Here is a 16016-nt window from a genome sequence, read left to right as displayed (position 1 = left end):
ATTGGCAGGAAGGTATGATGGCTTCATACACCTGAAAGAAATCTTGTCAAAGGGAGCAAATCTCCCCAAGGACCAGAACATAACACCTTGTGGGTCGAGAAATAGTCCCTCCCCACGACTTCCCTAACTGTATTCTCTACCTATGGAAGGAAGCAGACCACCACAGAACCTAAGTGCAGAGCAGGCAGTGAGGAGAGGGCAACAGAGGCGGTAGAGGCATGAGGAGGAACTGAGGCCCAGGCAGTGCCACATGGGTATGACAGCAGGCAGCAGCCAAAGTCACACTTCTCTCGTCTATGACTTAGAAACCAAGCAATTGATAAAAAGAACAAAGGGGCTTTCTTCACCCTGTAACAACTAAGACAGACACATCCATGAAAAAGAGAAGAAAGGACCTGGGTTCTAATTAAAGACAGAATACAAAGTTAAGAAACAGTTTACAACATAAAATTGCTGGCATACTAAGAGCTGATTCTCATACACTCAATGGTTTTGCAAATTTACTCTAAAAGTATATTAAGGTACTTCTACTGGGACAATGGGAACAAAACAATGCGAGGCCTGATCTGAGCTCGGACGGAGGAACTCCCCACAGTGTGTGAGAGCAGGTGGGCACGCTGCACTGCAGACGGGGGGGGGGGGGGGCTCACAGGACGGTGTGGTGAGGCAGGAAGGGCCATGATGAGCACCTGCCCAGTGGGGACACTCACTGGGCACTGACTCCGTGCAAGGCACTGCAGGGTTTTACATCAGGTGTCGGCTTCAACTACCACAAGGGCCTAGTCACCTTCAGGGTGTGGAGATTTAGGATGGTAAGGGTCCTGCACGCAGCAATGGAGCTGGTCTGAGGCCACAGCCCATGCGGTTAGCCACTGTGCAATGCTGCACAAGGGCGCGGTTTGCTGTCCCTTCACTCTGACTCTTCTGCCCTGTTATGTTCTCCTCATCCAGGGTGGGAAAGAAAGGCTGGGGTGGGAGATGGCCTCTTGCTCCTTGCCAGCCCTTTATCTAAGACACTCTTGCAGATCACTGGGCACACCTGGCAGCAACACAGAAAAAGTGCTATCAAAGGAAGAGTATAAAGATGCACTTCATTAAGCTTCCCACAAGAACTCGGCCACACGTCTACATCCCCTGTGTGAGTGACTGTGTTGTTCGCTGCCCTATTTCTGCTCCACCAGCCCCAGGCAGCCTGTGGTTCCCTATCACCCCTTCTCCACTGTGAGCCTATGACTGTACAGTACCATCAGCTGCCTTTTCTACTTAACTAGAAATTGATTACCTCTTATTGCAATAAGGAAGTTTATTTACCTCTTCATCGTCATCATCAAAAAGGGAGACTGATGTGGGGAGCTTGCTGGGCAGGAGAGATGCACTTTTGGGCTGACTCACATTTTGAGAAGAAAACAAATCCTGTTGGATCAAGATTGAACTTGCGGATTAGCATGTCAGGTCACTAGAGAAGTAATGACTAGGACACAATGGCTGCCATGAGGCTGAGACAGAGTCCTCAGGGGCCTGTCCTAGGTGCTTGTGGGCGCGTGCCCCACCAGCAGCTGATGGCGAAGGAGGAGGGCTGTGAGACTCCAGATGGTCTCACCCACACCCAGGGCTTTCACATGCCCACCCTACTGGCCTCAGGCAGGAGGATGAGTCCCTGTCCCTGTTCTAGCCTGCTGAGAAAATAAGAATGACTTCCTCTGTCTGAAGAGTCAGAGATAATGACCCAAATCATGGAAACAGCCTAGATTCCCAATTAGTGGCCCTATGGGTGTTTATTATTAGTAATACCCCTCTCTCCTTACCATATTATTTCTTTTAAATGAATACAAATTAAATTTCTACTTCAAAATGTTGGCTATTCAACTTGAAGCATAGCTATGAGATGTTGCAAATCAAGGAAAGATTTGCTGGATTTTGAATAATTTGAAGTGTTTTAAAATGTCAGCTCAGACTGCAGAGAAGGCTCTGTGAACTGACCTGCATGAATTTGAAACACAAGACTGGGCAACCAGTCCCTTAGACAGAGAAACTTCAAAAGCCAAATAGGACACGAACATACTTTCTTAAGACATCTTTGGATAATTTTCTTAAACCATAAAACCAGTGTTTCCTCTTGAAGTGCAGATCTAAGCCATTCAGAGTGGTGTCCTGGACTGGGATTGCCAGTGCACAGGTGGGTTCAGGCAAAGAGGCCATACCTGGAGCTCCAGCAGGCTGCCCTCTCCTGTATTTTACATATTCCCAAAAGAAAGGGCTCTGCTGCTTTAAGAAAATGAAAGCAATCCAAACAAAGACTTAAAAACAAACTTCTACATCATAATTTTGTATCTTTCTTGGTGCTGGGGAAAAAAGACATCTCCATTATCTCCAACTTGCCCCCCACCCCATGACTTCCTTGGGCAAGCTTCAGCTGCTCGCTTCAGACAAGGACAAGGAATAAAGGACAAAGGACAAGGAATTGGTCCTTTAGTCCAAAGCTTCATCTGTTAACTACCTGGCTTAAAGTCTCCTTGCCTAAGGGTACTGACCACATGCAGTGAAATCACTCACTCTGTGGTGATGCCCAGGGGCCAAAGCCCTGCTGTGGTTGTAAACCGAGTTTCCAATCCATTTACACTCCCACCACCAAGTACAGTCTACACCTCTGCCTCCATCCAGGGCAGGCTAGTGTAAATGTCCCGACCAATCAAAGGGACAAGTTGTCCAGGAGGACAGGCTGGTTTCAAAGGCTGGGCTACCAAAGGCTACACGGACTCCAAGCTCTCTCACTTGGAGCCTGACTCACTGTGTCTAGGTCCTGTGTCCCTGAAGCTCTGCCCCTGGGAGATGGCTCTGGTTGCCCAGCAGCTCTACTGCTCAAGTCTCTCTGGTGGGTGGATTCTCAGCCCAGTCTGGCTGACAGCAGAGGCCCTTGGTGACCGTAGGAGACAGTGAAGCAACTGGTGCTGTAAACCACTGAATTCTGGAGTGGTTTGGTGAGAGCAATAAAGAAGCCGAACACCAGGAAAGTCACTGAAACTTCTCATGTCTGGTTTTCCACACACTTGACTGTCACTGGGTAACTGAGCAATGCCAAGTGCTGGCATTGGAGGAAGGTTGTTGAGGACATGGTCTGGGACAAATCCTCCCTGCCCTGGGGAGCCTTGTCAAACTAGGGGAGGGACAATGGTTGCTGAGCAAAGTGCCAGGCCAGAAAAGAGAGTGGATGGGTGCGGTGTGGCCTGTGCTGTAGCCCAGATGTGGCGGGCTGGTGGGGTGCCTTCATGTAGATCAGAGCGCAGGAAAATGATCCCCTGAGATGGAAGAAGAGCACTCCAGAGGGGCAGGGGCCAGCACCTGCTGGTTGTGAGGTGGGTTGTGCTGGATGGCAGTGAAGTAAACAAAGAATGTGAGGGAAACTCCTGTGTGGGGCTCTCCTGCTTGCTGGGGGGTCAGAAGGCAGCCCGAACTGCACTTTTGGCTAATTCTCTCTATCCACAAGTCCTCCAGGAAATATAAGCCCAAAAGGCATTACTCATATCACTCGTCATCCATGCTCCCTGGCTGGGAGTGCAAAGTCTACCTGTAGTCCAAATTTCTTGAAATTACACATACATTTTGATGATCTTGGTCTCCAGTCTTCCAAAGGTCTGGCCTAAGGCTAGATCTGAAAGGACCAGGCCAGAAGCAGTCACAGAAAGGCAAAGCCTAGAGTGAACGAGGCCACCCGAAACTTGTGCCTGGCCATGAGAAGACCGAAAACACGCCACTTCAGTACTATGCCTGCCATGTAGCGAGACTGTCAAAAAAGGAAGCAGCCGGCTACAGTCCATTCTGGCACAGGCACCTTACTGTGCGCATCAGTAACAGCCTGCAACCTAAGCATCCTAGAGGCAGGTGTTCTCCTCGCATACAAAGCGTTAGATAGAGTCAAACTCCAAAATGGAAAGTGTTGTACCCATACTGCTTTCTGAAGCCCAAGTACTTCTTGGAGATTATTTAAAAAACAACAACAAAAAACTGAACCTACTTAATAAAAAGTCTTATGCCTCTACTGGGAAAAAAACTGATCCAGAAATAATAGTCTTTAGTGTCACAAGCATAGATGAATATTTAGGACTAAGAAAAAGAATTCCATACCTCAGAGTCCTCCTCATCCGAAAACAAACCTTTTTGAGCTTTTGTTTCTGGCAAGAGCTTGAGATGTTTGCTGGAAGGTAGGGTATCCTTGTTGGGGGAAAAGAAGAAAAATGGTAGATTACCAAATATGAAACCTGGAAATGAGATTTATTTATTTAGAGTTTTTTATAAGAAGGTGCCAAGGCACACCTCTGGGAATAAAGATGCCAACGTGGGCCCTGGTGCATGTGAGCCTCACACAAATAATTAACACAAGGGGTGAACTATCACGGGAAGAAGTTAAAACTGGTCTAGGGAAAGTGGGAAGTTTCCTTGAAAAAGTCAGTATTTCAGGATGGACAAGGCCTGGGCCCAGGGAGAAGGGCCTTCCAACCTGAGAGAACTGGGTACCAAGGAAAAAGCAAGATGGCGCAGAGGGGATGGCTACGGAAGCAGGGCACAGGAGAGGCTGCCTCCGAGTCATGCAGTGTACAGAGGGGATATGTGCAATGGGACCTTGGAGCTATCTGCACAGGCTGCCCATAGCCTTCTGGGTTCTGATTACTGGGATGGTGGTGACTGGCAGAAGTCGGGTTTCTGACAAGGATGAGACACAATGGGATGTGCCTGGGAGAGAAGAGGAAGCAACCGGTGTTGACAGCAGGGGAAAGAGCAGCAGCCTGAAGAGCTCAGGACTGAGGGAGACACAGGCGGCTCACCAAACATAGATGTGACCACCACCAAAAAAAAAAAAAAAGTAGTACACTGGATAAAGAACTGATGTTCCCATGGCAATACTGTAAACTGGGATAACGAGGAGAGGAGAAAGCTCTTCTATTCAGAATACCAGCTAGTAAGTCTAGCTAATAAATATAGAGAAAACATATAACTTTAAAAAAATATAGAGAGAAAACAGAATCAGAAAGGCACTTTTCACACCCCTCTCAGGATAACTGGTTCAGAAAAAGTCATCAGTGGATGTTAAAACCACTAAGCTCATGGCTGGTGCAGAACAGAACATTAAGTGTCAAAGATCACAGAGATCAACTTGTTAATGACACAGAGAGCAGTGCCTTTGAGGGGAGTCATGTGGGGATCCAACTGCAATGAGGGTGGAGAGCTGGCACGGTGGCATCAGCATTGTCAGAGGTGAAGCAGTGTCTGCCTGTATCCCTGCCAAAAACGCTCAACCTAAACCTAATTGTAGGAAAACAGTGAGGTAAATTCACAGCATGAAACATTCTACAAGAAAACTTGCTGGCTGTAGAAACAAAAACAGGAACACAGTAGGCACTGTTTCAGATTAAAAGAAACAGGATGAGCAAATGCAATGTGGTAACACTGCCCAGATCATGGTTTTCTTCAAAATGAAACAAAGCAAAACTAAAGCCACAGATGACATTCTGAAGATAAGACAATGAATATGAGATAATTTTAAATCAGTACTATACATGGTTGGATGTTGGGTATGATCTTTTTTAACACATTTCAGGGCCAACTGTGTATGAAGACTAGACACTGGATCCTACTGGAGAATCACTGGTAATCTTGTAGCTGTTGATAAGGGCACCTGGTTATATAGCAGTTTTTGTTCACAACATGTTAAATATTTAGGGGTAAAAGTCATGATGAGTATAGCTTCCCTGCAAAAGCACATGCAGATAGGTTCAAATATGTAAAACATTTGGCACAATCTGAACAACTGCTGATTCTGAGCAGTAGTTACTTGGAGTTTATTGACTTTTCTTTCAAGCTCATGTGTGAAGCTCTTCCGTATAAACACACACAGGAACACCCCTTCCCCGGCTCCAGAAGAACCAGTAAGGCACCTAGAGCTACCCTCCTTCCTGCCCTGCTCCCTCCACTCACCGTCTGCTCTGCCCTTGCTTTGAGTTCAGCTTTGCTTTCATCCCACTGTTTACCAGATGTCTGTTTCCCAGCTGCTTTGGGCACAGCTGCTGCTTTCTCTTTGAACAGATCACCTTCTTCATCATCAAAGATGTTGGCCGTAGATTTGATTTTGTCTTCAAAAAGATAGCACAGGGTAAGATCTAAATCTTATCATGAGGTTTGCAGATTGCAACATTCTCTCCCAAAGGATGAACAGAAAAGGCCTGCTATTTCTTGATTAGTTATAAAAAAGTAGGAAGTAGAACCACACTTAATACTTTTCTTTGTGTGGTACTGGGGATCAAACCTGTGACCTCATGCATGCTAGGCAAGTGCTCTACCATTGGGCTACACCCCAGCCCCATTCCCTTGGTGCCTTTCAAAGGAACAACGGTAGCTTAGATGACACAGGACAGACAGTTCAACCCTCCAGCTGATGCAATTATCCAAGTCCAGCATCAAATGCTTGGAGGGGCCAGGAGAAGCTTAACAGGTAACCATAAAAAGAGACCTAAAGAAACATCATTTGACAGGGACACTGAGTCGGAGTCATCACTCTAGAACTCTACAACTTGAGGATAGCTCCTGCTTTAAAAAATAAAACTACAGAAGGAGATAAAACCAAATGCTAAAATTTCCCAGAATGCTACCTGCCCACTCAGACAAAACAGACATCAGAACAGCTGGGCACACGTGCTTCTAAATCTCCCAAAAGTTAACGTTCAATTCTAGTTGTTCATAAACAGGGCCATGATGGCAAGACAGTGAGTAATGCATCCTACAGATTGTGTTTTCCACTAAATGTACCTAGAAAATCTGCCCATGTCAACCCACAAAGACCTCATTCTTTTTAACAACTTCACAAAACTCCAATGAACAAAAGGACCAGTCATGCTACTGATGAACGCCTGGGTGGCTCCAACTCTTCATTCTCACAAGCACTGCTGCCCTGCATGAAGTCCGAGTCAGTGAAAGGAGGGCACTGGTTCATGAGTGTCCCAAGAAACACCCATTTGTGACCCCCGATCATTTCTCAAGGATACTGACTAAGAGCCCTTGGGTCCCTCTTGCCTTCACCCACTGTCAGTTCAGCCTGCCGAGGTCTCAGCACACCATGCATCTGCCTGTCCTCTAATGTGAGAAGGACATCAACTTCCTTGACTACTTTTTTACCCACCTGGAAAAGGAGAGTCAGTCCAGACACCCTGTGTCTGAACACATCTGGTTCCCTCTCTTCCTTAGGACACCCTTCATTCTTACCTTTGTTCATGTGCCGGAAACTGATCTACTGTCCTTTTCTGGAAAAGCCCCCATTGAATCTAATTCTTGCTCCTTCAAGTGTGGCCCACAGAACAGCAAACTCGGCCCATGCTGCTATCCATGCAGAGTCCCAGGCCCTACCCAGATGCATCCGATCAGATCACAGTCCTCATTCTGACAGCAGCCCCCAGATCCACCTGTACCCTGAAGAAAGGTGAGGTGAAGACTTCACCAGCACACTGACTTAAACCTGAGGGAGCAGAAAGGAGAGGGCCATCTGGACAGGGCTGAAAGTCCTTCACACTCAGACACCTGGGCTCTTCCACATGAAGGAGAGAAGCTAAGAACTAAATGGCCAGCACACAACTTTCTGCTCATCCAAGGCACTGCAGCAGGTTGTTGGGAGAGCAGCAGGACAAAAACCACCTCCGTAACTCCACAGGCCAGAACTAGAGATTCTGAGCAGAAATTATAGGGGAAAAGACTTCAGCTCTCTATAAAAAAGATAATCTCTGTACGCAGTTTGCAGAGCAGAAAAGACAGTCCACTCTATAGCAACCTCTGAGGCTGAGCACCATTAGAATGGAGGAGACAAAGATAGCAAAGTGCGAGGTGGGATTTGGAGACGGGAAGGCCCATGGCTGGGGGAGCTGCATCCTCTTTGGGCCACAGCTTTCTCCAGCCAAATCCCCAGAATCAGAAGCAGGGACAGATACCTGTCTTGGAAGGTTTGCTGCTAGATGCTGTGAAAAAGTCATCGTCATCATCATCATCGTCATCGAAGAGGCCACTAGTAGGCGGGACACATGAGCTCTTCCCCAGAGTGGGCTGCTCCGGCTTCTGGGGCTCCTTCAGCACCGGAGAGGTTGGGGCCCCAAACACATCTGTGTCCCCTGAGGGCGGAGAACAGGACAGCCACAGCTGAGGGGCAGTGTGGGTGAGTTTCCTGGCTTCAGAATAAACAGCGCCTCCACTGAGAACTACGTACTAGTTTCAGTTCATCCTCAAAACACACCAGCAGGTCCAAACTATATCCATCTGCTACTGCTAGGGAGGGACTCACAATGCAGGATCACATGGCCACTCAAACAAAGAAGCCCAAGCCACCCATTTCTGTCTTTTTAAAAATTATTTTGTGGTGCTGGGGATGGAAGACAGGGCCTGTGCACACAAGGCAAAATGCTCTATGCCTCAGCAGCAGCCCAGCCACAAGGCCAAGGGTTTCCAAGTTACTGATGAGCTGGCATCAGTAACTGAGTGCTCTGTAAGCTACTCTGCACTGTCTGAAGGGGCCTCCTCTCCAGCCAGTCCTCAGGATGGCAGAACCATCACAAAACAGAGCCCCTGTGGTTTTTAAAGAGCAAATCCGTTACCTAAAAATACAGAAACAGCTCCAGCTGGAATTTTCTTTCCAGGTTTGGAGGAGGAGGACTCTAGAGTGAGGAAGAAAGAGACAATCAGTTCACAAAGAAACCAACTTCCCTTATAAACCTCCCTTTCCTAAAGTATGTGTGACACAACATATTCCAGTAGGGGACCTTTCAGAACTGATGATTCCTAAATAAGCCATTAAATATCCCTGACTTTCCCTCTAGCCACGTCAGAGATTAACATGTCTAAGCTGTGACTCCATGGAAGGTGAGGAGCCCTGACAGTGGTCAAGTGCAGTGGGGTGGCTGGGGGAGTCATGCCTGGCAACCAAGTCTCACAAAATGGCTCTGTGTCTGGCCCAGCTCAATGACATGAACAAGTAAAAAGGAACAGCACCAAAAAAAAAAAAAGTGCAATATTAGTGAAAAAAGTGATGGCCATAAAAGCAAACAGAGGGCTGGGGATGTAGCTCAGTGGCGCTGTGCTGGCCTCTTGACTGGGGAGGTTGGGGGAGCAAACAGAAACAAGTCACTGACACCAAAACAGGACAGCAGAAGCAGGAAGACAGCACACCCACATCCCAACACCTAGACGTGCAGCACAGGAGAATCACCGCAATCCTAATAGGAGAAAAGGTGCAGATTAAAAAAAAAAAACTTTCCACTTTTAAAAAACTCCACAAGTGATTCTGAGGCACCTGAATTCTGAAGAGAATTACTGATCGCCAATTTAGATGCAGAATGTTAGGAATTACTTTGAGTTAGAGTTTATTTTATTTATTATTTTTTATAATTGATTTCTTTATTAAATTTATCAATATACACGGCAGCTTTCTCAAATCTCAAAGTACCAAAAAGTACATAATTTTAAAGGTGAAAAATCACTTTCCTTTAGATATTCCTATTAAAATCTATTTATAAACAAAAATAATTGATAAACACACTTTAGAAATCAGAATATTTTAAATTAAAGTATTTTTAATGAATATGTCTTTTAATTAACTATCATAGTTAAATTTAATATCACAAAACAAAATGGCTTATCCCCACCAACTTCCCAAGTGAGGGAAAGTCATTGGGATTTACACTTAATATAAGTTTTAAATGTGATTATTAAATGATAATATTTTATCAATTATAGGAAATGTTTATTTATATTTTTTAAAATTTTAGTATCAGGGATCAAACTCGGGTCCTTGTGCTTGTGAGGCAGGCGCTGGAACCAGGGAAATGTTCATTTATAGGAATTTCCTCAGGTCCATCAATTATTTTAGGCCAAGTTTGAGCCCATGTCAACCTTCCAGGTTCCATTCAGCGCACCTAACTCTCCTAGTAAGTTTATCAATTTAAGAATATGAGTTTCATTGATAAGAAGAGAGAATAAGCAGTAGCTAAATCCACTGTTCAAGTGATAAAAGACAAAAAAAAAAGCTAAACCTGAATGGGATAATTTCAAGTAATAATTTAAAAAATTTTTTAAAACTTTAAACAGGAATGGCCAAGGCTGCTGGCTTAAGATTTCACAGGATAACCTTAAGAAAAAAACAAAAAAATAAAACACATAGAAATAGTGAAGTCATCAAACCTTACTGATAAAAAACTAAAGTTTAATAGTCATTGAAGGGGTAACAGCAACTTATTGTCTACATTTAAAATTAATTTTAAAGAAAACTAGAAATAAAGAATGCTATTAAGAAACAACAAAAATGATAAACATTTAACACCTAAAGTGTACTTAAGATCCTAAATAAAAATATTAAAGATAAAAGGGCTTTGAAATTTTTTCCAACAATTCATCTTATAAAATCGATTTCTAAATAGCTCATATCCTTTTTGCTTTGGTGTTTTGTTTGCTATCAACTAGACATTAATACAGTAGAAAATCTCTTAGGTTCTTTTCAAATGCTTGGCATTATAATGTGATCTCATATCTTTCCTCAAATTAAATTTTGCTCCACATATTCCACATGTATACAGATGAACATCCATGTGCTGCTCCAATTGTTCATTATTTGGGAATATCTGAAAGCAGACCTGGCATATAGTCTCAACAGCAGATAAATGAGAAATCATATGCCGTACATGGTCATGCTTTCTGAAGTTGCCTTGATCACAAATGCAACAGACATACCTGGCCATGCCTTTGTGCATATCATTGTGCAGACGCAACTGACGTTCTCTTAAAAACTGCTTCCCACATGTCTGACAAACTGTTTTTCCTTAGAATGAACAGTATAGTGTTCTCTTAAATGACACCGCTGATAAAATCCTTTTCCACACAAATTACAAAAATGCTTTCGCCTATGATCTCTTTCATTTTCTTCCATAATCACACTTTTAAACATATCTTGATCTAGGCAGCTAGACATATGTTCAACCACTAGATTTGCAGTTTCAAAACGCTGACCACAATTAGGACATCGAAAAGGACAGGCAGAATGTTTAAATAACTGCTTTGTTTGGATACTGTTTATTTGGTAATGACTGTCCCTAAAATCATCCAGCATTTCAACAAACATAGCTCTTATTTCAGACTGTTCATCAGGGTTTTCTTCCATGTCCATCTTCTCTTCCGTATTTCCTAGCCCATTCATTGTCAGATCTTGGGGTTCTCCACATCTCTGTGCATGTTCCTGAAGCTGCCGACCCTTGACGAGGATCTGTCCACATTTACCGCATGCACAGATGTTCTCAATGTGTTTGGCTAGGTAATGAGAAGACAGGTCCTCCTCCATTATTGTGAGTCCACACAGCTCACAAGAGGCATTTTCGCTATCCTCCTGTACCAGACTACTGTTGTTAGGGTGCCTCAGATTTTCTAAAGAACCTCTTTCATCAGAATTTATTGACATTCGAGGTTTTAGAGATTTCCTACCACTTTTTTTAATGCCAACATCTTCTTCGACATAGTATCTATAAAATGGCTCTTCGGGTTCATCTTCTAATTCATCGTTATCAGTGGATTCATTGCAGTCTTTATCAGTAACTTTAATAATATTAAAGTCTTTAAGCTCATCTGTAGGAACATCTTCAGGCTCCATCTTAATGATGATTCTTTTCCTCTCAGCAGCCCTGCTTTTTTCTTCACTGGCTAGTTCAGACTCCACTGTGCTACTTTTTCTATTTGCAGTGGTTGAAGCAGAATCATCAGGACCCTGGCTTGTGTCTCCTCTGTATTTGTCTGCCTGTGTAGAAAATATTTTAGATGAATCTTTTTCACCAAATTCAGCTTTGATATTACTGTCTTTTGCATCTCTCATATCTACTATTCGGTGGTAAGATCTTGTGTTTTGATATGAATGTCTATTAGTACAGGTCAGTACATGTTCATCTAATAATCTTTCACAGCTAAAGCCAAATCCACAGCTGTCACAGGTAAAACTCCGTCCAAAGCGTCGTGATACCCTTTCTTTTGGGGCAGATAATTTGGACACAGAACTTTTCTTACATACATCAAACAGTGGTTCAGGAAAATTACCCAATTGTAAAGATTCTTCATCTGGTTCTCTATTATGAGGTGTGTTTACTGTTGAACTTGGCTCTGCACACCACCTGTTGGCTTCGCTGCCATTTCTAGCCAGTGTCTTCACACATTCTTACTCCAAATATCATTTTGGTGTTCTGTTTCCTGGAAGCAGAAGAGGAACATTTTGAACTAGAACAATCTGCATCTTGTATGTCTTCTAAGCAGTCAGGAACATTGTAAAGCTGTAGGTAGTTCACTGCCACTTTAAACTGCTCAAACCTGGAGGGAGCTGTCATAATATTTCCTAAATACATAAATTGCAGAATGAGATCAAAACACTCAGCACTGATTTTCATGTTGCTGAGATTCAATTGTGCAATACTATGCTGATGGTTCATGAAAAACATTCTAAAATAGGAGCTGCAGGCAGCTAGAACAGCTTTGTGTGCTTGGAAGTAAATGTCATCAATTGCAATGCAACAGTCACAGAGGAAACCCCATTCTCTTTGGTTGTTTAGCTGCTGCAGGACATAGCTGCTGTGGCTGGGCTTTGCCATCTTCTAGTAGAGACCTGGATTCCAATCTGGCTTTGCCACTTCTGTAACTTGCTTCTCCTTGTTGATCCGGGCGAAGTGGGAACCAGGGCAGCGGAGATTTTAGGAAGTTTAAGGCAAATCGGCCGCGAGAACGGCGGGCGGAGGCGAAGGGGCCGCTAGTGCAGCGGCGGTGGCGCGCGGCACTCGGGCTGGGCTGCAAGGAGACTCCGCTCTGCCAGGGACTGCGCTGCAACAAAGGACTTACGCTGCCGCGCCTGCCGCACCGCACTGAGCCGGGCCCGCTTACGCGGCGACTCCGGGTCTGCCCACCAGTTCGCCGCGGCATCCGCCAGCCTTCCCCTCCCTCTCGCCCGCCCACCCACTCCGCCGCTGGCTGCTAGGGGCACCCGCGGTCGCCTGTTTGTTGCAACAAGTTTCTGCGTCGGGCTCCGGGCAGGCTGGCACAACCCGCACCGCGGGAGCCGGCCAGGCCACCCCTCTCCCGAGGGTCGGCTTGGGACCTCCTCCTCCTCCTGTGTGCACAGCTGGATGGGACGCGACTCCTCCCGACTCCCCAGGGGCAGGAGGCTGCGCACACCGCCCAGAGGTCAGGGCCCTGCCCCGCCGGGCTCGGCGGCGGGCCCTCCCTCGCGGCTCAACCCGGCTGTTTGGGGGTGCCGGCGCCCTTCGCCCCGTCCCGTCCCCAACTCGTCCACTCAGGATCGCCCGTTCCCCCCGCCCAGCCCCCCGTGGGCCCGTCCGCCACGGGTCCTGAGTCACTTCCCCCGCCATGCCCCACCCCGCCCAGCCCGCCTCTCCTCCGAGGCGCGCCCGGCGTGGCCCCGCGCCCTCACCCCTCTCCGCCGAGTACGCGGACCCACCCTTCCCCGCCCCCACCCGAGTCGAGGGGGTGCCCGTGCTTTTGCACACCCTGGGGAAAGTCCCCGGGTCACGCGGCTGTGTGTGGGGAGCCTGTGACGCTCAGGCTTGTCCCCACGCTTCCGCCTACACAGTCGCGACTGGGAACCGCGGCGGCTGCGGCGCCCGGAGCGCCGGCAGACCCCCGCCCCCGAGTTAGAGTTTATTAAAAATATTCTTGGGCTGGGGATTTAGCTCAGTGGTTCCGCTGCCTGTCTTGCCAAGCTCAAGGTCCTGAGTTCGATCCCCAGTACCAAAAAAAAAAAATTCTCCATATTGCTATACTTTTCCTGTCTGACCTTTTATGAATTTTTGAAGGAGTTTACAGACGGTACTGTTTTTACCAAGAGCCAAGTTAGTGAAGTGCTGCATGTCTCTGGAATATCCCCCATAGGTCCATGTGCTGAAGGCTCTGTTCCCAGCCCGTGTCACTACCGGTAGGTGCTGAACTTTTTAGGACAATTACGGTGAAATCTTTTAGAGCTTTCAATGATAAAACAGTTGGCTGTAGTACACATGCCATAGGTTCGCCATCACTGCTTTAGGAGGAAGTTAGGCCACTAGGGGTGCCCTTGAGCGGACACTGGGATTTGACCTTTCCCCTTCTCTCTTACTTCCTGGCTGCCAAAAGGGGAGCAGCCGCACCCACCCACCCTTCCCTCACAGTGGGCTGTGCAGCCCAGGACAAGGCAATGGTGTCAAGTGTCCACGGCTGACAGCCTCTGAAACTATGAGCCCAAACAACCCTGTTGTCCTTGTAAGTTATCTCAGGTGCTCTGCCACTGGATCGAGAGAACAGAAACCTAACACAGGAAAACAAACTGTCTACAACTGGTCCAAAGCAAACACCACAGACTTTAGCTTGGGAACCATTTGGGGCTTCCACTTCCAGTGGGAAGGGAATGGAGGTCTCTCACACCAAAAAGGGGAGCTTACCGTCATTCACGGGGGTTGGGGTGTGCCAGTCCTGGGGGGCCTCCCTGAAGAGGTCACTCTGGGTGAAACAGATAGAAAGAAATGAACACAGGAGGGGAAATGCACCCACACTGCAGGGTCTCAAGGACCCTATCAAACTTGAAGCTCCATATTCGTTGTTCTGCCAGAAAATCAGCTGCAAAGTTAAGATGATGGAGACAGAGTAACTAATTTGGGGCTGTCCAGGAATTAAATACAAGGATGAAAGAAGACAGTAAGGTAAGAAACCACCACTGAGGTAAGTGAATCACTTACTGATAACACATCCTCTTCGCCCTAACAAATGAGCCCAGGAGACAGTGTATCCCCCATGGGTGAGTCTGACGCCCCCCAGATCTGATGTTGAGGTAACTCCCAGAGAAAACCACCTCTTCCACTAAGAGCAAAGGCAGATTTCCCCTGTGAACTCAGCCATAGCCGGCAGCGCTGCACACCGACTCACCTCATCCTCATCGTCAAAGAGGCCCTGCCCACCACTGAACAGGCCGCCCCGAGAGCCGAAAGGTAAGAAGTCTTCATCAGTTAGCTTGGGAGGTGCGAATAAGTTATCTTCTTCATCTGGTGAGCAGAAAGCAACATTGTGCAGACACAGCCAGGGTGGATTTGGAGCCCACAGTCCTAGGGTAGGTGTCTATGGTACCCGTGCCAGGTGTATGGGAAGCACCTGGCCTCAGGAGGGGCTGTGGGCAGCAGACGATTCCTAAAAGAAACCCACTCAGAGCCCACTTGGGTACCCAAAAGGCTCACTGGGCTTAGACTTTCAAGTCGGTAAATGTCTGGAGCAGAAAGAATGAAGTTTTTGTTACTGTTTTGTTTTCGGAGACAGAGTCTTGTGTAGCACAGGATGGCCTTGCACTCACTATGCAGCCCTAGCTGGTCTCAAACTTGTGCCTTGCCTGTCTCAGCCTCCCCAGGGCATTCTTTAGGCAATCCTCCTGACTTTTTGTGGCAAGCTCAACTGCCAAGTTCAAGACCCACCACCTTGGGGATCTGAGGACATGCTCAATAGAGATGTTAAAAAGGTCACAGCAACAGGGCATATGATGACCACTGCTGCTAGATGTGAGAGGGCCCAACAGAACTGTTACTGAAAATTCTAGCTCCTTCTTTCCTCATCTCTAGAAAATTCTAGACAGACAGGTGATGCCTGCTATACAGTCTAATAATTCAAATCTTCACTATTTTTATTCCACATTATCCCCCCCCCCTCCTAGGACCTCAAAGAACGCTTTCAGATGCTTTGGCCATGTGAATGGAGATGGAGCCCATTTGTCAGTGTTTAAGGCAGCACTTTCCAAATTCAGTGAAGGACGTTCCTGAGTCAAAAGGCTCCTAGCGGGGCTGAACCGAGGGAGAAGGCCTACCATCAGAAGGCGTTCTTCTTTCCTTCTTCTCTTTCAGTGTCTTCCGAGGTTTGGGATCTCCTGAGGACAAGGCTGGGATAGTTCAGATTCCCTAATACTCAGCCCTGCTATGTGTGTCTCTACGTGCATCTGTTGT

General features: G+C 46.6%; 1 protein-coding gene and 1 pseudogene across 21 annotated transcripts in view; both read right to left on the bottom strand.

The window, feature by feature from the left end:
• Washc2c (WASH complex subunit 2C) overlaps positions 1-16016 on the bottom strand; it is a 48662-nt gene that overhangs the window by 17285 nt on the left and 15361 nt on the right. For 14 of the 20 annotated variants that reach the window (XM_087210983.1, XM_087210991.1, XM_087210990.1 and 11 more), the window contains 8 exons: positions 15881-15940; positions 14959-15074; positions 14478-14535; positions 8625-8684; positions 7968-8144; positions 5971-6125; positions 4123-4209; positions 1312-1413 (listed from right to left, as the gene is read on the bottom strand). In XM_087210983.1, coding sequence (XP_087067109.1) covers positions 1312-1413; positions 4123-4209; positions 5971-6125; positions 7968-8144; positions 8625-8684; positions 14478-14535; positions 14959-15074; positions 15881-15940 — 815 coding nt within the window. The other 6 variants (XM_087210988.1, XM_087210997.1, XM_087210992.1 and 3 more) reach the window with 5 other exon arrangements.
• On the bottom strand, positions 8695-15940 carry LOC147828153 (zinc finger and BTB domain-containing protein 1 pseudogene; annotated as a pseudogene). The gene is made up of 3 exons (XR_015451212.1): positions 15881-15940; positions 14479-14535; positions 8695-12733 (listed from the first exon to the last, which is right to left on the bottom strand). The product of XR_015451212.1 is annotated as a zinc finger and BTB domain-containing protein 1 pseudogene (transcript).

This window comes from Heterocephalus glaber, unplaced genomic scaffold, assembly GCF_053883595.1.
Source record: "Heterocephalus glaber isolate CG9 unplaced genomic scaffold, H.glaber_assembly_v1.0 deba00001258, whole genome shotgun sequence".
NCBI classification, from domain to species: domain Eukaryota; kingdom Metazoa; phylum Chordata; class Mammalia; order Rodentia; family Bathyergidae; genus Heterocephalus; species Heterocephalus glaber.
The sequence above is the reverse complement of the archived record's forward strand: the minus strand, read 5'-3'. Positions and strand labels throughout refer to the sequence as shown.